Source organism: Lytechinus pictus, chromosome 13, assembly GCF_037042905.1.
Source record: "Lytechinus pictus isolate F3 Inbred chromosome 13, Lp3.0, whole genome shotgun sequence".
NCBI lineage: Eukaryota > Metazoa > Echinodermata > Echinoidea > Temnopleuroida > Toxopneustidae > Lytechinus > Lytechinus pictus.
Window position 1 is genome coordinate 18,172,863 of NC_087257.1, and position 26,004 is coordinate 18,198,866.

At 36.0% G+C, this 26,004-nt stretch overlaps 1 protein-coding gene across 1 annotated transcript; it reads left to right on the top strand.

The window, feature by feature from the left end:
• Window positions 1-1,265: 1,265 nt before the first annotated feature.
• LOC129275096 (vacuolar-sorting protein SNF8-like) lies at window positions 1,266-7,432 on the top strand. Its single transcript, XM_054911877.2, has 6 exons — window positions 1,266-1,408; window positions 2,311-2,500; window positions 3,011-3,194; window positions 3,942-4,086; window positions 4,822-4,896; window positions 5,614-7,432. The coding sequence occupies exons 1-6, from the start codon at window positions 1,358-1,360 to the stop codon at window positions 5,704-5,706; spliced, it is 738 nt and encodes a 245-aa protein (XP_054767852.1). The 5' UTR covers window positions 1,266-1,357; the 3' UTR covers window positions 5,707-7,432.
• The last annotated feature ends 18,572 nt before the right edge of the window (window positions 7,433-26,004 follow it).

Consider the following 26,004-nt stretch of genomic DNA (forward strand, 5'->3'; position numbering starts at 1 on the left):
TAATAGTGACTCTTGCAGGCGGATACTTTTGATTAAGCCCCACCATGCAAACGGTATGTAGATTTTATGCTTTCATTAAAGGTCAAGTCCACCCCGGAAAACTGTTGATTTGAATAAAAAGAGAAAAATCAAACTAGCATAGCGCTGAAAATTTCATCAAAATCGGAAGTAAAATAAGAAAGTTATGACATTTTTAAGTTTCGCTTATTTTTCACAAAATAGCGATAATTTTTATGTACAACTCAGTGACACGCAAATGAGAACTGACTATTTCTTTTGTTTTTAATTGTTTGAATTATATGATATTTCATTTTTTTATTATTTGACAATAAGGACCAACTTGACTGAACCATATTATTAAACAATGTTAATTTCACATGTTCAGGGAGGAATTAACTATTGTTTCACTTGACAATGAGGAGAAAATTAGAATATTTCATATTTCATATACAAAAGAAATCATGAAATAGTGAGTGGATGATGTCATCAGTCTCCTCATTTGCATACCGAACAGGATATGCATATAACTGTTTTGTGAAATTAAGCGAAACTTTAAAATGTCATAATTTTCTTATTTTGCATCCAATTTCGATGAAATTTTTAGTGTTATGCTTGTTGGATTTGTGTCTTTTTATTCAAATCAACTTTTTGTTGGGGTGGACTTGTCATTTTTAAGTAACTAAAGTGAAAGTGATGGAATCTCTCCGATAGCGCTTTTCGCGTTTTGAGAATTAAAAAAAAGAAAGAAAACTAAATAAAACAAATTTTAAGGAATCCCCGCGATGTAAACTATTATTTGGTGAGATTTTTTTTTCTTGAAAAAATGTATGAGGAGGTTTGTACAGGCCATACACCCCCTTCCCCCAAAATGTAGTGGCTATATCCCCCACGTCCACGATCCCATCGGATTTACTGCAGTAAATCAAATTTTTGGTATTTTATAAAATGACAGAGGCCTAATCTTTTTTGTTTTGAATAATATTTTTTCTTCCTCTTTCAATAAATTTACAATCACAATTCATATAAATAAAGATTCTTTGCATGTATACAATCAATAAACAATCAAACAAATGAATAAATCAATATCAATGAGATTACAAATATTTTTTAAATGATTACAAACGAAATTAAACTGTCAAATTTCTCTTCTATAACAATGTGAAAACAGAGGGGAAAAACCCATATCAATCGACAAAAAAAAAACAACATACTTTGTAAAAGTATATGATATTTTTGTTTTAAATAGTTTTTTTCTGCGGACGAGCGCCATCACGTGTTTCATATGGATCAGTGTTGATTCGACAGAAATTATTTAGAAAAAAAATTACTCATTAAAATCTACAAATTCTGCCTAATCATGAGGCGTGCGGCGGGACTCGGAAAAATAAATAAGCAAAAACTTGCGCAGGTAGGTGTTAATATGTTATTTAAGTAAAAATATGCAGAATATAGTGATAAACGGAGCTATTCACTTTTTGAATGTTGCCCCTTCCGTGCCCACATATTCATTTTGATGTTAGTGTGTAGGCCTAGATCTAGATCTAACGTTAGAGTAATCTGCCCGGAATTCGTCATGTTAATTTATTTATATTAATATATAAGTCTTTTTTTAGAAGGGTGGCTCCATCAGTAAATGGCATACTGTTGTCCTTGGAGGCCTTACATGTTCAGCTTTTCTGCAATATTTTTTGTTTGAAAATCATTTTGACTTCACACAAAAAAAAGAAATTTGCATCAACTTATCAAGCAGCTAAAAGTAAAAGTCAGTTTGTTGAATATATTTGTCAAAATGCCTATTTTTAATTGCAATGTTTATTTTCACCTTCTATCTCAATATTTTGTACAATTTTGAAATGTATCAATTTTATCATGTTTTTTTTTGCCGTTAATTCGTGTGACGTGAGCGCCACTGAATTGCGCCGCACTGCATCATGGCCTGGGCCGGGATAAAAGATGTGCAACCCGGAAGTTGTAGTGGCCATTCGCTCTGGCATTACCCTTGACCCCATGTTGAATGAAGGCCTGCCGCTAGCATGTGGTCAACTTGTTTTCTGTGCAAATTCAATTCGGTAGGCCTATAGTTTTTCAGTGAGTGATGATGCATGTGACTATCACAATGTGTTTGGTGTGTGTTGTGGTGATTGACTGTGCTGGCTTGTGAAATAAGTTTGTCATGTCAAATGGAGATTTTCATTTTTAAATTGATAAGAATTCTGAATTGCATGAGCCATTATTTACAATATCATCTGTTGTGTGTTGCAAAAGAGTGTCCACACCAGCACTATATACTCTTTTCCCTCATCTTTGCAGGCCAAGTACAAAGACAAGGGATCTGAAATTGCGGAGGATCAGTTGAATCAGATGAGTCGCCAGCTTGAGGTTTTCAGGACCAACCTGGAAGAGTTTGCTGCAAATCATAAATCAGAGATCAAGAAGAACCCAGAGTTTAGGATGCAGTTTCAAGATATGTGTGCCACTATAGGAGTCGATCCATTAGCATGTGAGTGACCAACCCTACATGAATCTCTCTCTGGAGGAAAGGGGGGGGGGGGAGACAAGCAGGTATCCCTGAGTAGAAAACTTGCGAATGCCAAACAAACAATAAACTTGTTTGCACACTCTGTATGACATGTTTTAGACTAAAAAACCTACGTGTACCTGTAACTCTTTGGCTTGCATTTGCATGCAGATCAGCAAAAATGACATTTTATGTCAGTTCTCAAGCATCTTTCATATTTGTGCATGATAATCAATTAATTTCGATTGTATTATGAACATTTAATTTTAAAACGAAAGAAGGTTATTAAAAAAGAGAGTAAATCAGTCGCAATTAAATTCAACTTTTGGAGTTTGTTTCATTGTAAGTCTTTCAACAAAGGGCCTTGTGAATTGCAAGGCAATTTATGGTCAAATTTTGGACAGATTCTATTTGTTACCACAGTATCCTAAATGCTTGTGTTTGCTAGCAGTCACGGTTATATATTTTCGCTCTTACCCTAACCCTCATCAGCCGGGAAAGGATTCTGGTCAGAGATGTTAGGCGTTGGAGATTTCTACTATGAAATTGGCGTTCAGATCATTGAGGTGTGTCTGGCAACGCAGCATCGGAACGGAGGTCTCATGAACCTGGAAGAACTGCTCCACAAGGTTAGGACAACAAGAGGAAAGACAAAGCAAGCCCAGGATGTCAGTCTGTAAGTATATCTTGATGTTATCAGGGGCATCTTAGCCTATACTCTAGGCGCAGGTAGCCTGTAATCTATGCGGAGACTCTAGCTTTTTTCTTTGCCTTTATGAGTCTGATGCTGTTAGGCGAAACATCAGCAGCATAAGTCTGGTGTGGAAGACTATAAATCATGGCTTCATGGTGACAACAGCTGCATCGGTGCAGCCTCCGCCTAGATAATAGGCTAGGTACATCTAAATATCAACACATTTCTCCTGTTCTCAAAGCAGCCACTGCCTATACACTCGGTCTTTCTTTAGACTTCATTTTCTTTATACGAATGTCGGGTCACCGAATCCTGGTCGATAAAAAGAAAACAACAACAGTGCAAGACGTGATTCGTAGTCTTTCGCACCAGGCCTGTTGCTGACGTTTCACATAACAGCATCAGACTCATAAAGGCAAAGCCAAAAGCTGCAGTCTCTATAGGGTATGGTAGATGCTACTGCTAAATCTGTGCCGGTATGCTAAATATTTAAGCAATACATCTGATGTGTTGGAACTACAAATGGTGGACACCCACAACCTATATCGTATTGTCGTGTAGTCATTGTTTCCTTTCTTTGGAATATGATTTTGAAACCAATCAGAAATGTTATATTTTCTGTGAGTTATTGGCTGGGTGGTCACATATGTTAACTCATCCTTCTTTAGACATTTTGATGTACCTGACACAAAATTCTTATTGTTTTTGCACTTTCCCCTTTCCTTTTAGCGATGACATCATCAGAGCAATCAAGAAACTGAAAGTTTTAGGGAATGGATTTGGCCTCCATCGCCTTGATGATGGCCGCTTTATTGTTCAGTCTGTTCCAGCAGAACTCAGTATGGATCATACAAGTGTTCTCAATATTGCACAGGTGAGTTCAGTTATTCTTACGCTACACTTTTACAATTGTGAATTATCTACATCAGAATGTACAGAAATCGGTATGGATCACACAGGTATTCTCAATATATCCTTGGTGAGTTCAGTTAATCTTATGATAAACGTTTCTAAATCGTTAGCTATTTATATCAAAACGTAAAGAAACTTGAATCTGTACTAGCAGACTACTGAGTAATGATCATTCAAGCGATCTTGATATATAGCAGAGTTTAGTTAATGTCAGGCTACATAGCTCAAATTTGCAGATTTGTAATTGTCTACTGTCAACCTTTCAGAAAATGTACCTCACAAAACGTCAAATGCTGTCTTCATTGGATGTATTTATTGAACTCAGACAATATGGGATTTGTTTTAATCAGTGATATGATAATTATCCTAGTTATTACTACTCATCATAACCTTTAAGTTATGTAAGCCAAATTTTTAATAATTCCAGTAGATTTTATCGAGGAAGTTTGACTATATATCACTAAGAAAATGTAAGCATTTTTTCTAGTTTTAGGGATTTTGTAAATTTGAGTTCTGAATGAATTCACGGAGGGAATTAGAGTGCATGTACTTCTGCTGAATCAAATAGTTATGTTTGATATGACTGCAAGTCAGTTCAAATAATTATCATTTTCCTTGGCAGGGGGTATGGTATCTAATGCTATGTATGCATCATCATATCACTTGATTTAATTTTTCTCTTTCTTTCTGTTTTTAGGGTACTGGCTGTGTTTCTCTCCCAGATCTACAAAACAAATTGAAATGGGAAGAAGACAGAGCGAGATTAGTTATGGTAAGTCATCCAGATAAGCTTTTAAATTTAATAACATTGACCTATGTATATGTTCATCCTGTATGGAAACAGGTAAATGCAATCTAGCTTGAAAAAAGTACACAAATTTCTTTCGCTTTTTCATTCTTATAGATTCCATCGAATGTGTCTTCAGTTTTTCTGAAGTCTCTTCTCTGTGTCATCTTTCATGTTTCATAAATTTTAGTTTGCATACATTGAAAACAAATCCTTTGATATATTCAACATCTTCCTCTTTCATATAGTGAATGTATTCTCTCTTTTTCCCTCTCTCTCCCTTCATTAATTACTGCATCACAAGTTAAGTCTTGTTCTTCTTTATTAGATTTTCTTTAAAGCACATCTTAAGCTTTCATTAAGGGCCAATAATGTGACTCATACAAATATCATTTAACATTCTCGCTTAAAAATTGTAGCAGCTTTTTTTTATTTTTTTTTTTAGTTATGTTTTAAATTTTTTATGTTGAATATTTCAATATTCAGCACCCTCTAACACTAACGTTTTGATTTTCAATAAGAAAGTGTTTCTTTTGATAGGGGTTTTTCTTCTTTTACATGCAATAATTCAATTCTCTGTGAAGTCTTAAACATTTTCTTAATTTAACCCTTTTCTGTCATTGTTGATCTTACATTCCTCATCCCGCCATCTCCTTCCGTTACTTCTTCATCATACCTTGTTCATTCTTCTTCCCTCCATAGGATCAACTGGTCAAGGAGGGTCTAGTCTGGGTGGACGATCAAGACCGGTCCGGCAGGCTCTATTGGTTTCCAGGACTCTTCCCAGAAACTTGATAAAAGTGATTACTTATTGTATATATTTTTTTCCATCGTGTTACCTAATACTCAGTAATAGTCGTCTGGATTTGTGTTGATGGACTAACACAATGACTACTGAATTATTTGAAGCGGTCTAGCCCTTCTCATGTCCAGTTAAATCTGTCTATAGTGACCACCCAAAAAAAACACAAAGTTTGGTCTTATAGACAGGTGGGTGCTATAGACAGGTTCTTATACACACATGGGAATCAGTTTTAGTGGTCACAACGACATACAGGTGGCTGCTATACACAGGTAGCCACTGACACAGTTTTGACTGTAGTAAGGTTCATGAAAAAAAACAAAAAACTAATTGTTTATTTTTTGAAAATGAATGTTCAGAGAAGTCATTCCTTCGGCTACATGTACCTCTTGTGAGCGATACTGTGTATCGTGGTGTGCGCCTGTAATCCAATCTACAAAGGGGAAGTTACCATCTATATCAGTAGGTTGATAGAGCTACTTTTGAGACCACCGGAATCAAAGTACTCCAAAGGGTCAAGTGCGCATACAATTGCACTCTTCTTTCTATTGCGTTTGCATACTGGAGTACTTTACGTTTGGTATGGTCCCATATACTGTTTATTGTGTCATGGAGTACTTTTCCTCGGCCTCAAGGTCGCGCATGCATACATGCATCACAGTATGGTGTGAGTGCATTTCGAGCTCCGTCCAGTTTTTGGATATCGATGGAAACTAAGAATTTGATACTGAGGTTCCTGGTTTGGAGCCCTGGGCCCCATCTTGCAAAGAGTTACGATTGATCCAACCAATCACAACTATGGACGGCCAGCAACGTCAACATCTATTATGCATGTTTGTTCAAAATATTTTCTATGATGTATATTCATGCATTCATCGTTTTCTTAAAAATTAACTGCTTCTCTTTGTTTACAAAGGACATTGTGCAAATTTTCTATAAATTATGACACTGATGGATTTCCATAGAGTTACGATTAATCTGATTAATCTCAAGTATATGGAAATCCATCAATGTCATAATTTCTCTATTGGAAATTTGCTCAATGTCCTTTGAAAACAAAGAAAAAGCAGTGAATGTAAGAATATATGTCATTTCTAGAAAATATTTTGAACAAACATGTATTTTAGATGTTGACGTTGCTGGCTTTCCATAGTTGCGATCGATCACATCAATCGCAACTCTTTGTAAGATGGGCCCCAGGTCACGTCCTTGGGATGGTGACGTAACAGTTCGGTCCCAGATGTACATAAACATAGCAGATAGATACACTTCTGAAATAGCTCAATTCCGTATGCAACTATCACAACAAACGGTGATTGGTTTCAGATACCAGGGGGTGCAACTTTTCAGACAAAAGTCTTGAGTTGGCCATAGAAAATGCCTTTTTCATGTAGGAAGGGGTCATTTCAGATGATTTTCAAAATTTTAATATCAATTCTAAGTGGCATCCCAGAGATAAAGTTTTACCCAGACTGTATGTGGTATGCAGGCACCTTTGGGCTTTGTACAAGGATCATTCAATTCAGTGTGCAACAGATTAATATTCATTATAAAGGAAGCTTGTTTTGATTTATTTTTCCATAAAGTATGACTTTCTTGCCAACAAATTGAAGATTTTGTAAGCCTCAAATGTATGAAATGTTCTGTTTACTGTACAGTATGTAGAAGAAAAACTGTCAAAATCATATTTCAAAATATAAAGAAATATTTGAATGATAATAGATGCTCCAAAGTGTCCTCTTTCTGATGATGTTCCTGCCCCCATTACAGTTATTTTATGCTTGTACAAACACTGACAGCTATTTCGACAGAGTGTTACCAATTGCTTGACAAGTACATAATAAAATCAGCATTTCATCAGCAGTCTGAATCAGGGGCGGATCCAGGATTTTCCAAAAGGGGGGGGGGGCAAATTTTTCGGAGGTAAATTTTGACAAGACCAAAAAAAAAGGTTTTCAACCACAAATTAAGGATATTTCGTACCCGAAAAAATTTGACAAGCAAAAAAAAAAAGGTCTTCAATTTCAAAAGAGGCGGCACACCTCGGTTTCAATGGCATTTTCACATTACAAATTTCAATTTTTCTTCTCAAAAGGGGGGGGGGGCGCGTGCCTCCCTCTATGCCTCCCCTGGATCTGCACCTGGTCTGAATTCAGGGTTTATTTTCATTTGGTCCAATGCCAACTCGTCTACTATCATTTGGTCTACCATCAGTTTGTCCAATATCCACGTGGTCTAATTGCCATTTTGTCCACTCACCATTTCGTGTAATAACCAGTTGGCCCAATAGCCATTTAGTCCATATACCATTTGGTCTAATTATAGACTAAAGTGTTGGGTAAAATGAATATTAGACCAACTGGTGATTAGACGAAGTGATGATTGGACCAAATGGTTATTGGACCAAATGGTTGTTAGACGAAATGTTGATGGACGAATGGCAATAGACTAAATGAAGATAGACCATCTGATGAGTTGACAAGTTGGCAGTGGACGAATTGGCAATTTACTTGAATTCAGTGCTTCCAAGAAAATGAAATGCAATTTGTATACACTCCTGTTTATTTATAACGATGTTAGTCATTTCATTATCTGCATTGTAAATGATTGGTTTGCCTTATGCTTGGATGAGTAGGATTTTTGTTCTCTCTTTAACAACTTTGTTTGTTCACTACTTGAAAAATATAGGAGGTTAGAGGCCTTATAGTGGGGGGGGGGGGGACAACAAATGGTGCAAGCATTGTAATATGACATCAAGTGTAGCATTTGTCACCACATTCTCCCACAATTGACTTTCATATATAGAATAAAGTTTTTATTGTTCACTCAGATTTTCGACGGTCCTCTGTCTTCTTCAGGAGTTTCAGAAGAAGACGGAGGACCGTCGAAAATTTGAGTGAACAATAAAAATTTTATTGGCAATCAAAGCCTTAATATCATCAGCATTATTTTGATACCTTACTGAAGCCAATACGTGAAACTTCAAGATATATATATAAAGAAAGGAGACAAAAAAATTCGCCTTAAACACAGATGTAGAGAAATATATGTATATATATATATATATATATATATATATATATGTATATATATATGTATAATAAACACAAGTTCACAAGGTTGACTGGAGGTTCATCAAATTTAATTGCAACTCTGAGTTTCACGCAACCTACGTGAGGTGCGATATATTATATATATGTGATATGCAAAGAAAGATTCAGTGTATTATTTCCATTAAATATATATTCTTTTAATGGAAATGTCTTATTGAATCTTTCTTTGACCATTTATCAGCTCAAGCTTTCCTTTTTGGTGGAGGGTATTATGTTAAAATTGGGGGGGGGGGGGTGTTTTTATCATTCCCAAGTCACACCTAAGGAATGTGATGGGATCTTGCAAGAAATAGATATGATGGGGTTCTCCAATGTTTGATGCCACTCTTAATAAAATAACATGACAATGTTTTGTCTTAATTATACAGCTATTAATACAATGTTTGAGTTGTAGGTGGTTAATCACAAAATTTATGTTTATGATATATGTATTAAATATATTTTAGGAATTATTTATGAGAATCATTTTTGTTCCCTTTTGTAGCATTTAAATTTCAGTAGTTTATGAATAAACTATGGACTCAGATTCATTCTATTGTCTATTGTATTTTACATAATGATCCATAAGGTGTTCATGAAAAACAGTCATGACGTTATGACTATAAAGCCATCATCCTCATAACCATCATCCATCATCATCATCATCATCACCGTCGTCATTACCACCACCATCATCATCACAACAATCACCAACATCATCATCATTGTTATCATCATCGTCACCATCATCAAATAAAAAATATCCAAACCCCCTAAATATCGTAAATGAAATAAAAAGTTAATTGGTAGGCTACAAATCTAGCGGCTGTGTTTTATTGTGGAATCCTCTTCTTTGTTCAAAATTATGTAATTTTTTCCCCTTCCATCTTAATATGTTTGAATTATCTTGGCCGTAATATTTTGCCACCATTCATCATTATTGCGCTCAACATTCATAATCGATTGTCGAACATTGTGAAGACTCGCGAACGATTAATATTATGAGATACATGTTTCCTGAATTATCTTGCTGTCGTAGTAAAAAAACTGAACTAAATTGCTCCTTTGCTTTTTGTGTAAAAACAGTCACAAGCTTTAGAATTCTGTAGGTCTATAGAGCAAGAGTCATTACGTAAGCAATGGCCTGCCTGGCTAGCCTTTTAGGAAAGGGGGCATTTTCCGGAATGAAAGAAGAAGAAGGAAAAAACTTTCAATCATTTAAAAAATACCTTGAGATAGGATTTCATTTTCCAAGTCCGCTGTCTTGATACTGCGATAATAGACTGGACAGAAAACGCATATATGGTTCAGTGAATATTATCTGTCTCTCGGACAAATGACACAGAACGTGTTCAGGTAACAATATTATGCAACGATGAAATCCCTTTCTTTCCAAATCTATTGCGTAATGATTGGAAGCAAAATGATGAATAGTAGAATGGTGGATAAATGCATTTTCTTCTGCCAACTATAGAAAAAATGTGAGTAATCTCAAGGCTTATTACATAATCAATCTTAATGACAGGACAAATCCAATAGTTGTCTTGAATAAAAAGAGAAAAATACATACAACACTGACAATTTCATGAAAATGGGATGTGAAATTTATAACATTTGACAATTTCGCTTTATAATAAATAGTTACATGCACATCCTCTGCTCATCCTCGTAGGTATGAAAATTAGGGGACTGGTGACATCACCCACTCACTATTTTTTTGTATTTCATTACACGAAATATTAAATATTTGAATTTCCTCCTTACTGTCATGTGAAATAAGGCTTTATTCCTCCCTGAACATGTGAAATTAACATAAAAAACATTTTCTGGTTCATTCAAGTTTGTCATTATTGTCAAATCTAAAAAAATTGGAGTGTCATTATTGTCAAAAACAGAAAGATTGTATTTAAATCAAACAATGAAAAACAAAAGAAAAAGTGAGTGAGGGACATCGACTCCCTCATTTGCATATCACTGAGTTGTGCATATAACTGTTTTGTCAAAATATAAGCGAAAAATAAAAAGAATTCATAACTTTCTTATTTTACATCTGATTTTGTTTTTTTAAGCATTATGCTATAGTTTGATTTTTTTGGGGGGATTTACATCAACATTTTTCTGCATGGGGTGGACTGGACATTTAACAGTTTATCAAATCCAATAAAACTGACAAAATATCATACAATCGTGTCAGAACATTAACTCTTGATAAAATTCTGCATGACTTGATTAAACTTCATATTCATACATCTCTGGTGTCTATACAAATATTTTAAACGAGAATAAGTATTTTCATCAATACCTAAGTGTCCAAGAAAGATCACTAGTTGAATAATTATATTTATCCGTCTACTGAATATTCTATCTCTGTCACTTAATCATTACAATGTACGTGTATATTTTCAAGCTTCCCGTTGAACATAATCAGAAGCGTTATCAACCAACAAATTTTAGAGGGTCAGACAAATGGGAAAATATTTCGAATAAGCTGAGAGCGAGCGAAAAAATAAACTTTTTCAATACGAAAATACATGATATGCAGAAAATAAAATGTCATGTTTCTACCTTATTGTTTTCCTTTCCATTTTTATTTTCATTGGTTATGAAACTTTTTTTTTCTTGGGGGGGGGGGGGGTACTATACTCATGTCAATTTTGCTATGCAGGGGATACAAACGTTTTCTTTTACCACTCACTTGCGTATGACTTTTCCCCTCTCTGAATGCTTTCATGTAATCGGTAAACACCGGATTAAAGCAATAAAATCTCTTTCGAAATACTATTGAATTAAGATTATGAGCAAAGCAATAACAGATGAATCACTCGAAAGTGTATCAAAGACTCGTATGTCATCTCATCTGCAAGCTTCAAGGAAATACATGCTTTTCACATTGCATTTCCTTAACCCCATACCATGGGTGTCGATCGGTATTCTTGGTTGGGGGGGATGATTGACGCAAATGTTCTAGTGGATGGGGATCTTTCAACATTACCCCCACTAAAATCACAAGTTAGGACATTTGGGAGTGGTTGATATGCATGGTGTTCTTGCAGTGGCGTACCGTGAGTCACGGCATTGGGGGGGGGGGGTACCAGCAAAATTTTGAGTCACTTAGTGAGCGCGCGAAGCGCGCTCAGTTGCCAGGTATACTGACCTAATAGGGAAATTTTAAGGGCAGTGCCATTAAACGGATATGTATCTCACTGCTCAAATAATGCGAGCGCGAAGCGCGAGCTGAAAATTTTTGTTATGCAGACCAAAAAAGGACAATATAAGCAAATTTTTGTAATCATGATACATACCTGTCTCGCTAAACAAACAATGCGAGCGCGAAGCGCGAGCTGAAATTTTTGTAAATATTTACCCCAAACAAGGAAATGTTAAGGACTATATTTTAGGAATCCATCAAGAGTATACATATCTCACCATAGTCATATAATGCGAGTGCAAAGCGCTTGTTGATTTTGCTACATCTAAACACATGAAGCACTTTTTGTAGTCATTGTAATCATGATAATACGCATCTCACTCATCAAATATTGCGAGCACGAAGCGCGAGCTGAAAATTTAGGATATTCAGACCTGAAGAGAGGCATTCTAAGGCCTGTTTGTAAGAATTCACTAAGACCATACAATACGTATTTCACTAAAGAAATGATGCGATCGAAAAATTTTGATATGCAGATCAGAAAAAGGGACATTTAAGGACTGATTTTTAGGAATTCATGAAGAGCAGTCATATCTCACCAATCTACTAATGCGAACGTAAGCACGGACAGGAAATGTTTTATATTAACACCTTAAAATGGGGCAACTACTTTAAGTAGTCATGAAAAAGAACCATATGTCACTACATAAAACAATAATAAGTCGAAGTGCGAGGAAATATATTTGGTGTATATTGACTTAAAAACGTTGAACAGACAATGCGAGTACCGGGAACAATGAAGAAATCTAGGCCTGAGCAAAATAAAGTTATGAAAAAATGTTTCTTATGTATTATAACATAACATTATTATAATCACTGGCGTAAATCCGTGTTGATGGGTGGGGGGGATGACTGAAATATTTTGGCATTTTTTTGCAATCATGTTTTTAGATATGCATGGAATTGTCATTGATATGTCCACAGTGGCGTACCGTGGGTCACCAGCAAAATTTTTGAATCACTGAGTGAGTGCACTAGTGAGCGCGCGAAGCGCGCTCAGTTGCCAGTTATACTGACCTAATAGAGACATTTTAAGGACAATGTCATTAAACGGATATGTATCTCACTGATCAAATAATGCGAGCGCGAAGCGCGAGCTGAAATTGTTTATATTCACACCTAAAAAGGGACATTATAATCAAATTTGTGTAATTATGATAGGTACCTCTCTCGCTAAACAATGCGAGCGCGAAGCGCGAGCTGAAAATTTAGATAATTCAGACCTGAAGTGGGGCATTCTAAGGTTTCTTTGTAGGAATTAACTAGGACCATACGTATTTTATTAACCAAGTGATGCGAGCGCGAAGCGCGAGCTGAAAATTTTTGATATTCAGATCAGAAGAAGGGACATTTTAAGGACTGATTTTGGGAATTCATGAAGAGCAGACATATCTCACCAATCCACTAATGCGAACGTAATCACGGACAGGAAATGTTTCATATATACGAAGACCTTAACATGGGGCAATCACTTTTTGAGACATGAAAAAGAAGCATATATGTCACTACATAAAACAATGATAACTCAAGTGCTAGGAAATATATTTGGTTTGTATTGACTTGAAAACGGGATGTTTTAGTACAACAGGATTATATATCTCGTTAAACAGACAGTTCGAGCACCAGGAACAATGAAGACGTAGGCCCTGGGCAAATCATAAAGTTATGATAAAAATGCTTCTTATGTAATGTAACATAACATAATTATGATATAATATATTATAATGAATAATATTTTCTTCTTTCACTATGTTTTTCTTCCTTTCTCCCTCTTTTCCCCCTTTCCCCGTTTTTTTTTTTTTTTGTCAGCCGATGGGGGGATGTGCCCCCCATGCCCCCCGTAGTTACGCCACTGTATGTCCATATGGCAAATACCCCTCCAATATTATTATCTTTTTTACCCCATGATGGTTTAATGGTTTTATTAGAGATTACATTCATATTTTTTTGACATTCCATCTTAATCCCTTCCCAAAGACCCTAACATTGATGAATTGGAAGAAACGGGGGTTTGTCTTCAATGTTATAATAAGGACATAAGTATTTTGTTTGGAAATGGTGAACTGGCTCTTTATTTGCATTTTATGATTCAATAATATTGTTTTATTTGTTAAGCGGTATTTTAGGAAGAATTTTCACCGATAAAACAATTATCTCTTGTGATTTTTTTTTTCATTTCTTTCGTAAAAAGTGGGGGGATGTTTGTACAGGCCATCCCCCCTCCTCGAAAAGTGGGGGGATATATCCCCCCATCCCCCCCCGGGATTTACGCCAGTGGACCCTAACATTGATGAATTGGAAGAAACGGGGGTTTGTCTTCAATGTTATAAGGACATAAGTATTTTGTTTGGAAATGATGAACTGGCTCTTTATTTGCATTTTATGATTCAATAATATTGTTTTATTTGTTAAGCGGAATTTCAGGAAGAATTTTCACCAATAAAACAATTATCTCTTGTGATTTTTTTTTCATTTCTTTCGTAAAAAGTGGGGGGGATGTTTGTACAGGCCATCCCCCCTCCTCGAAAAGTGGGGGGGGGGATATATCCCCCCATCCCCCCCGGGATTTACGCCAGTGATTATAATATAACATTATAATGAACAATAATTTCTTCATTCCCACTACGTTTCTCTTCCATTCTCTTCCCCGTTTTTTTTTGGCCAGCCGATTGGGGGGCACGTGCCCCCATGCCCCCCCCCCCGTAGTTACGCCACTGTGTTCTTGGAAATTCTTTCGTTATTGCAGTGTACTGTACTTTTTTTTTTTTTTTTGAAAATTCAATTTGTGTTACAAGTAAGCCTATTCTAAACTCATACGAAAGAAAAAATGACAAAAATTGTCTGGACCATGTACAAAGTGGTCTGTTTATTGGACATGATGTATACAACTTCTCTCTTAAATCTAACCCGACTGGCGATATCTTTTTTCTTCTTAATGCATGATGATAAAATGCAGACTCGGACAAATTAAGACTAGCACAAATTACAAACTGTGTGGCTTCTCGTGCGCCATCGGGCTTACCATCATTCCTTAGACGATTTTAACCCTGGATATTAACACGTTTTAAATGCTTTATAAGTGCATAAAACAAAAACAAACATAAAAACAATCAAAACTCAACTGTCATGTTATGATATTTCTCCAACATTTTCTTGAACCATCAGTGTATAATATCAGCTAATATATGTGTTAAAATGAAATTTACGTACCGCATGAATGTGCTCATATAGAATGCAAAACTGTCATCCCTTTGCCAAAATAAGAAAGAGCCAATCAAGTTTAGTTATTCAAGTCCATAACAATAACAAGAATTACATGGGGGAAAAATCCGATGTTCATATCCGGAGATACGCTTTAGAGAGAAATGAATGATTATTCTTTCTGAAACCATTAATTGATTTCACTTATTAAAAAATTGTAAAAATATGATCATATTACCACTGGTGGGATGGAACACCCTATCAACAAAAGTTGTTTTTCGTCGGGGTCCTTTTATGTCATGTGTTAAAAAATATCATATACGTAAACATTTCATTCTTTTTCATCTTGAACCTCCACCCATCTGTTTAAAAGTCCTGGAAAAGAATATACACGAATTGCGAGGGAAGCAAACTGATTGATGGCATACTATAATCATCACTATAATCATCATGATCAAACCTTTACATTTTTTCATCATCATTATTATAAATTTTCTACCCTAAATTATTGGGGGGGATGATAATACAGGCCATCCCCCCCACTTGAAATATTGGGGGGGATATATCCCCCCCACCCCCCCCGTGATCGACACCCATGCCCCATACTATCCTTAACCCCGGACTATCCTTAACCCCATACTATCTTTTTTTCGATTCACACTGTCTTTCTTAACCCCATACTATCTGCTCAGCCGGGGATAATGCATTTACCCTGGACCATCCCTCAGCTCATGAATATTGATGATTTTACCATACAGGGCGTGATTAACGTGCAATTCGACTTCCGTGATTGGCTAAATGCTTAGCCCCACTTTCCTCTGCATTCTCTTAGCACCGCAATTGTGGTGCTAGCACCACAATAAGCCGGCTAACCCTGCTTTTTTGCAGGGCCAGATAGTACCGTACTATTTACCGTGCTAGCCCACTTTGCTAAAACGTAGTGTGAAAACGAAGTGGGCTAAGCTTAACCCTGGGAAATCGGTGGGGCTAAGACCCCCCCTTAGCCCCACCAATTTCCCGGGGTTAAGAAAAAAAGTGCAGTGTGGAAAGCATTGGTTAACCAGAAGCCCCCCCCCCCAATTTAATGACAAAGAATCAAGCAAACAACCCCCCCCCCCCCCCAAAAAAAAAAAAAAAAAAAAAAAAAAAACAGAAAGAAGGAGAGCTCATCACGACTTTCGTGACTTTAACGATTGTAATTGAACTTCTGATAAAACAAGTTTGCGAAATGAAATAAAATTATAATTCTCGAGTGCAATGTACTCTACAGTGCGTATAAAAAACGGGACAGATTTGAAAAGTCTATAAAATTTTAGTTTCAAATTATGATGTCTATGTTTTGGTGTAAATAGGTGCTCTAAGGTCTTATCTTTGAAATGCAATTAAAAAAAAAACTTTGTTCGTGCTTGAGCGAACATGAGACGTTTTTGTGGGGGGTTCTAAGAGAGGCTTGCGTCAGAATTGCCGAATATGAGTAATATGATGATCACACTTCTTGCTAATCAGGAGACTTCCTCTTGACCTTTTCATTATCTGTGCCACAATTTTCGAATTATGCTGTCAAATTTTATTTACAAATTTATTTATTTACTTGAATTATTTTGTTTTTTCATTTAAACTTCTCTTACCTTTTAATTTTCCTTCATAAGTAACTGAGAAAAGAAGATTTTTTTGTCAATCCAAGCAAAGAGATTTGCATTATTAATTGGGAAAACTTGTGATTATTCAAATCCTTTATTGTGAAACAAATTATGGTATGTACCTTTAAAAGACATGAATCTATTTTTCAAGGGGTCATTGATTCCTTGACCAAGTTTAATTGCTTGACAGGAAACACAGGACGGGACTCATGTCTTTCAATGACAATGGTGTATTGAGTCAATTTTGAAGGAGCTAGATATGGCAGATCGGGTAAAATGTATTAAAAAGCTGTGAGCGAGCGAAGTGAGCACGCAAATATTCCCACTTTTTATTACAATATCAAATTTTTTGATAGATTTTGACATAATATTCAGAAAATAATATCATATTTTACTTTCTATCTTTCCTTTTATTCCTGTCCACTTTTTTTCTTGGTCATGATTTTTTTAATTGAGGGGGGGGGCATCCCAAGCCCCCGCGAATCTGTGTGGCACTGTTCAAAAGGCACTATAAACTTTGTAGCACACAATGAAAGGATTTGAAAAAAAATCCACGCTCTCCCATACTTCGGTTGAAACAAAATTGTTTTAGCTTGAGAAGGAATATTCAAAGCTAACAGAGAGCATATTAAAAAGAAACAACAGAACAATTCAAGCAAATAAATAGATCTGAAAATAAATTTTGACCGCATGATTTGAAAATTATGGCAAAGATAATGAAAAGGTTAAGAGGAAGTCTGCTAATTAGCAAGAAGTCCGATCATCATATTTATAATTTTATGCCATTTTGGCGCAAGCCTCCTTTTTAACCACCGACAAAAACATTCCCATTCCGTGTTCGCTCAAGCATGAACAAAACTAATTTCTTTTAATAGCATTTGAAAGATAAGACCTTAGAGCACCTATTAACACCAAAATATAGACATTATAATTTGAAACTAAAATTTTATAGACTTTTCAAATCTGTCCCGTTTTTTTTTATACGCACTGTATAGGGGCCGTCTCATCCGCTTATTTAAGCTTTTAGCTCACACCGACGTAACTATGTAAGTCAAGCCGCGTCATCACTTATTTCATCATGTTTCTTGATAAAAATAATTTGTTTGTTCATATCAAGTAATTTTGATTTTTCAATATCTAGGGGTAATCTTCATGTCAAGAAAATCATGTGCGTTGTTAACAAATTAATGTTAACAAATGTGGAAGCATGGATGATGGAAGCGTCATGGTGTAGCGGTTCGGACTCTAATCTTGTAATTAGAGGGTCGTGTGTTCGAATTCCACCATACTTTAACAATCTATAGATATACACTAGAAATCGAAAGTATTCAAACCAGTATGAAATTATAAAGATGCTACTAAAGACGATTATCCAATCCTAATCTGCAGGCTATGGAAGCTTAAAAGTGCCACCGAGATGTTGAGATAATTATCTTGGGAAGTCGACATCATGATAGCAAAAGATCAGATGACGAGATCCCGGATCTCTTCATGTCAACATCTTTTAGAAGAGATGATGAGATGACAAGATCCCGGATCTCATCATGTCAACACCTTTTAAAAGAGATGATGAGATGACAAGATCCCGGATCTCATCGTGTCAACATCTTTTAGAAGAGATGATGAGATGACAAGATCCCGGATCTCATCCTGTCAACATCTTTTAGAAGAGATGATGAGATGACAAGATCCCGGGTCTCGTCATGTCTCCATCATTCTGCATCTCTCATTATCAAACATGAAATTAACTGTCAAACAATGAGGTTGCCCTTCTGGACATGCTCAATTGTTGTGATTTGATGAGCCAGGTAAGATCATGGAGATTTCCCTGGTCAGATCAGGGAATTCCCTGGTCAGAATGATATGTGGGAGTTGATAATGCTCGAAAGTGCAGAACATACAGCAGTGCTGCATACATGTTAACCTGGAAAGGGCCGAAAAACACCATTGTTACATAATAGACTGTGTATTCAAAACCACTGAAGCGAGACCAAAGATTTTTTTATAGAAGTTAGAACATGAGATGAGTTTCCTATATCTACATATTAAATTGAGAATAATTTGGAAGTAATTCAGCCTCGTATCAGAGGTACATTTTTGGGGACGCGCTGTACAGTGCATCTCACAAAAAAACATACAAACAAAGTGAGAATTATCGATGATTTATCGTAACTAAATCACAAGAAGAATAGACAAATGACATATCATTGTAAAGCTTAGAATTTTCTCTTTCATCTGGTGTAATTCAAATCTCAAAAGATGTCATACGAAAGATCCAAATCACTGCAGGACAGTGGCGTACAGATGGGGGGCTTCGGGGAGCTTTCCCCCTCCCTAATTTTTTCACGACAAAGAAAGAGAAATGGAAAGAGGGAAGGGTGAAACATGATATCATTTTCTGAATATTGTATCAAAACCTATCACACAGTTTGATTTATGTAAAGAAAATATCGACAGTTTTGCTCGCTCGCAATTTTCTATAAATTTTGCACGATGCGCCAAATCGCGCCCCTTCAAACTTTTTGGCTTGTTACGCCACTGCTGCAGGAGTTTTCACAAAGTGGGAAAATTCACAAATGGCTTTGCCGAGAAAGGTGAAGGGGTATACACTGCAGAGTCAGACCATTCGGACCAATTCAACAAAAAGGAGCCAGTATACCAATAAAAATGAACCCCTTTTCCTTTGCGACTTTGCAATAGACCAGTTTGTAGTTACACATGGACAAATTTCGGTCAAATGACCTTTCATTTCTTTCATTATGATAGGCAGATTTCAAAGCAAAATATTACGTAAGCTTGCCTTACATAGCAGGATGAAGAAATTGAATAGACCAGGAGACTAGAATAACACACCAATGAACACTTTAAGAAGGTATTTGTTGCATTCCTACTTTGAATGCATATCATAGCATGTTGCACAATGTACTTGGCAAACTGTGAAAACCAGTCGTTCGTGGACGCGTTGTTGTTTTTTGTGGATGTAAATGAAAACCACAATTCAAAAGAATATATGAATAATCAAGACATCAAAGTTGGTGCTTATCTCATTAGATTTTAAACCACTATGTCACTTTAGTACAGATGACCTTCCTCTGATCATGCGTAGAATCTTTTGATCATGCGCAGATAGGAACTACGAACTGGCTTATTTATACCACTTGTTTATAACAGTACATTATCTTTCATAAGTTGGAGATAAACATCTTTCCAAATTAGGACCTGCAGGTAGAACCACTTACAACTGAATTGGCTGCCCTGGGTGAATAAGAGTAAATATAAGAGTATTATGTATTCAATAATCAATCAATTTATTGAATCAATTGAATTTGAATTATATTATAAAATATTCACTTGTTAAATCCTATTACCAAGATTCATTGATTATAGATCAGAGTTTAATTCAATATCTTATATTTTTATCAACTATTGTTTGTTGCCCACTTATCCTTCCTCCCCCTCCCTTCCGATGTTTATTTCCTTAATTTATTTACTGTTTGTATCCTTACTCGGGTTTGAAGAGGACCATATCTTTCCCTTACCTTGCTTTCGCGCCATACGTCACAAAATAATCATGGTTAATCAATAAGGAATTTATTGTTAAAGTTCAATGAGCCCACAAATTCCTAAAATATATGTTTAGTTCAATGGCTTTATCGTTTTACACGTCCTTCAGTGTCTTGTTTCACTGTGTTGTTGGAATTCAGCTATCAAACATAACCTTATAGTATTCTATGTATTCGTGCTCTATTGATCTTACTATCAAAGCAACTTCATTACCCAAATGCTTTCCCATTCTGTACTTAACGTTAAACTACATTTCTACCCTGGTCTTATATGTTGCTCAACCTTCCACTATTCAAATGCAATGTATTCATTATAGCCATGCTCCCTTGTAGTTCTCTATCTCCGGGAATCACTGTCAGTGGAGATAAGTAGATAATCAGTCTTTTTACTCAAGAGTATATATTGCCATACTTCCATACCCGCTTCCCCTATTTTGCTCTTCATTACTTGCATTCCTGATTATATTGTTTAAATTTTGTTTGCTACTAATGAATGCTCACATCTTTTCCCTTTTTATTCTGATGGGAATGAATAGATTATTTTTGTACTAGTACAAAAGCCCCTTCTTGACAGGGATTCCTTAAAAGAGAAATATATTGATTATGAATATGGCCTTATTATATATCAGTGGAAAGGTAATGATGTGAGGATTACCATTAGGTCATTCAAAAATAACGAAAATAATACATAAGGTGGAAATCGCCGATTAAAAAGCGCTAAAATGCCCCTCCGAAATATGCCTCGCATCGGTCTCTGAATTGACTCGAATTTGATGACGTCACTGTCTGTACGAGAGGCGTGATTGGCTCTCCCACGTCAAGCTCCACTTGCATGCAAAACCTGTTGCGAGGGTACGTTTTCTCCACACTGACACTGAATACTTCGATCATGAAATGAAAGAAAACCCAGAATTTTATCTAGATTCGGATTTTCAAATTGATGATTATGAAGATGAAGAGAATGATGATAAAGTTTCTAACTCTAGAAAAACAAAGTGACGTGGATGGTGGTAAATTAAGGGAATTACGCCGGTGATGATGAGTAAGACAATTCAACTTGCAAGCCGATTCGCTACCAACGCATGCAGCTGCATGCTAGCTGCACCGCGGGTCAAATCCATGAAAATGAATTCCATGCAGCATGACCACATCCAGACAGAGTCTCTTTCCTCTATCAACAACATAATGAGAAGGAAAATAATAAAATAACTGTACTTACAAATAAGTGAATATATCCGAACCTAGGCTGAAGGTAAATCAACTCAAGGAATAGCAGCAGACGATATGCACCGACGATGAATTTCACGTGGCTGGAATAGATTGTCACTCGTTCTGTTAGATAAAATTTCTATCTCATTATTTTGACTAAATTACGAAACTCGGAGAATTAGTATTCTACATAAAAATTAAGTAACACCTGGTACTATTTTTTGAATTACGATAAAATATTTTTGAAGCAAAGAAATTGTGGTAAATTAAAATAAGATATAAAGGATCATCCACTTAGCCGCATGCGATTGTAAACAAACAATCAAAAGCACATGGCCAGCTTGCTCCACTGAACTGAAAATACGTATTTTCAGTTCAGTGGCTTGCTCGCCCATAGAGTTGGAGCGTAGCTTTGTGGTAGGTCCATGCTTTATCCAACTCTATGTGCTCGCCTTGCTGATTGTTTACAATCGAATGCGAGCTAGGCGGATGATCTTTTATATCTAATTTTAATTTACCTCATTTTCTTTGCTTCAAAAAGGTTTTATCGTTATTAAAAAAATAGTACCAGGTGTATCTTAATTTTTATGTAGAATACTAATTCTCCGAGTTTCGTAATTTAGTCAAAATAATGAGATAGAAATTTTATCTAACAGAACGAGTGACAATCTCCCAGCCACGTGAAATTCATCTTCGGTGCATATCGTCTGCTGTTATTCCTTGAGTTGATTTACCTTCAGCCTAGGTTCGGATATATTCACTTGTTTGTAAGTACAGTTATATCATTATTTTCATTCTCATTATGTTGTTGATAGAACATGGGCGGAAATCTGTCCCGAAAGGTAGGGGGGACAACATGGGCTGATCCAGCCTTCGCCAATAGGGGGGGGGGGGGGGCGAAAAATGTTTTCAGCCATATGTTAGTCCCCGATCGGACGCTTGAAGGTAATTTTTGTCTGTTTCATTGAAGGAGTGGTCCTCATGGTCACATTTTAGCTTTATTCTTATAAATCAACATAAATATATTATACCATTGTCCTTATTTATATAATGCGAGCGCGAAGCGCGAGCAATTTTTTGGGGGGCAAATTTATGTATTTTTTCCTAAAATTTGAACACTCTGGGCAATCGCTGATGTGGTTTACGGTACACCATGTGAAGTGTTGTAGAAACAGTGGATAGGAGAAGAGAAGAAATGGATAGGCGAGAAAGTGGAGATTTGAGAGTAGAGTATTCTTTCTTGAAAGTAGTCCTGAAAAGGACTGTAAACCAGGAAAGATTGATGAGTTGAGAACAGCTTGAGTAGTAGAGCTAGTGAGGAGATGCTGGCTTGAGTCGGCGAGTAGAGATGATGAGTAGTAGAGAGACTCGACGTTTCGGGCAGGTTGACTGTCCGTCTTCAGGAGTGACTGTCCTGAAGACGGACAGTTGATTAACAATTGATGCAAAGCGCGAGCGGAAAATTTTGATATTTAGACCTAAGAACGAGACACTCTATTCATGTTTTGTAAATCATGAAAAGGATGAGTAATTGGGGGTCTTCCTTACGCCCGGTTTCAGATCACAATATCAAAAAATTTCTGCTCGCGCTTTGTGCTCGCAAAACATTAATAATGCGAGTGCAAAATGCAGCCAGAAAACGTTCATATACGTTAATTTGAATCGATCGAAAAGGTACTTGTGAGGGACTGCTTGCACTTAGCCATGAAGATGTTACATATTTCAACAATCAAATAATGCTAGCGCGAATCGCGAGCTGAAAATTTTCGACATTTCTACAAAAAGAATCGAAAATTTTAATCAATTTTTGTAATCGTCAACAGGGTAGCTATATAAGTAAACAATTGATGCAAGCGAAGCGTGAGCAGAAAATTAGAGATTTAGACCTAAAAACGGGACACTCTACTCATGTTTTGTGAATCATGAAAAGGGTGAGTAATAGGGGATCTTTCTACATTAATAATGCGAGCACAAAGCGCGAGCAGAAAATTTTTGATATTGTGATCTGAAACTGGATTATGATTTAAATAAAGAATAAGTTGAATATCTGAATAAACATGCGCGTGTTTCAGATTTAGACCGAGAATCTCGGCATTCTACACATCTATCAGCGAGCTTAAACTATTTGATATTCCGATCTGAAAAAAGAGTCAATTTCAGCTATATATTTCAAGCACTTTGTAGGAAAACTGTGAGGTGAATATGGATCATTAAATTAATATCCTATTTATTAATGCCTAATGAGGGCGAGAAATCTGATGATATTATGGCCTGAAAACTGGACATTTCAAGCACTTTAGTAATTATGAATAGAATGCATAAGTTAAAATATTTTTTAACCATTAATGCAAGCGCAAATCGCGAGCCAAAATCTTTGATAAACTCTCATGAAAATCAATATTGAGACATACATAAATCGCCAATCAAAATGCGAGTAGCGCTATCTGCTACGTTTTGACAATCAGACTTGAAAAGGGATATTTTTCCAAACTAAATGGAATACACAAAAATAATAGGTTCTGAATAAATCGAATTTTGCAAGCGCTCAGTGCGAGAAGAAAATGTCAATATTCAGACCATAAAGCTGTCTCTTGTACAGAGCACTTTTTGAAAAATCAGTTTGTAAATCACACAAAATAATGACAGTTCGATTTCCGAGGTGAAATGTATAATGTATATTGACTTCCAAACTTGATATTTAAGCTCCATATAATGCGAGCGCGAAGTGTGAGCGAAAATTTTATATATTGACATGAAAGATTCTTTTATTTCCAAGTCTTCCCCTCATCTTAATTTATTCACTCTGGAAAACTTGACAAGCAAAAAAATAAAGATTTTCACTCAAAATGTAAGGTCATTTAGTCCAAAATACATGTATTATTTTGAATGTGAATGATGCATTTTTCTCCATCATAAAAGACCAAAAATAGTAGGGGGGACATTTGATATTGTGTCCCCCCTACTATTTTTGGTAGGGGGGACACGTCCCCCCTGTCCCCCCTGGGATTTCCGCCCATGTGATAGAAGAAAGAGACTCTGTCTGGATGTGGTCGTGATGGAATTCATTTTCATGGATTTGACCTGCGGAGCAGCTATCAGCTGCATGTGTTGATAGCGAATCGGCATGCAAGTTGAATTGTCCGACTCATAATCACCGGCGTAATTCCCCTAATGTATACCTCTATCCACGTCACTTTGTTTTTCTAGAGCTAGAAACTTTATCATCATTCTCTTCATCTTCATAATCATCAATTTGAAAATCCAAATCTAGATAAAATTCTGGGTTTTCTTTCATTTCGGGATCGAAGTATTCAGTGACAATGTGGAGAAAACGTACCCTCGCAACAGGTTTTGCATGCAAGTGGAGCTTCACGTTGGAGAGCCAATCACGCCTCTCGTACAGAAAGTGACGTCATAAAAAATCCCCAATTTCGCGGGTAATTCTGCGTGTTTGAAGCATTCAGAGAGAGAACTTTAAACTATCAATTAACTGAGTTCCATCGGTCTCCATGATAAATGATTTACACCATCGTGTTCTCCTTATTTTCTCCTTTAATTTGATATATGATTCTCCATTTTTACGATTTTCAATATAGTTCTACTTTAACAAGACCTCGAGGTAAGGTGTTGTGTTAGTTGTTTAACAGTGAATAAGAGTCTTGCTTATTCATGCATGCTTATTTTTTCCATTTGCTGTATTCTACATTATGCATGCCTGCTCAGTTAATTAACTCACTACTAATTAACCTCAACCTTCACTGTTATTCCCACTTGATTTCTTTTAATGCTTGATCCATTAAATAATTTGCATGTTTTTCCCCAACCTACGTTCTTTATTTTCATTTTTTTTTTGCTTGTTTCATTCGGTATACACTTTAATATTCGCTTGCTTGTCTAATGATATTTCATCCCCTATTCATGTACTGAATATGCTTATATTTTCTTGCATACCTTCCCCATTGCATACTAATTTCATTTTCTATCGCATATCTTTATATATATTGTAGATATTCGCTTCTGTTCTGCATTCGCTTGTATTATTCGTATTTGTATATACATGCTTGCTTTCCCGTTTTGTTGTTTATTTTCATCGTTTTTCTTTTTGACAAACGTAGATCCTTTTTCCGCTTTTTAGTAGATGCTAATTGCTTATTATTCTATTACCATATTAGAGTAATTCAGTTCATTTATTTTTTAAGCTGGAGCACCGCATGATACACCTCCAAAGATGAGAGATATTATTTCTGTTTTCGTTTGTTACTTTCTTCCAAATGAGAGTATTTCATGTTTGTTTTGTGTTGTGTTTGTATCTGTCTTCTTGCCTGACTATTTCCATTCTTCCTTTCTTCAGATGCTTGCTGAGATGCTGCTTAAGAAG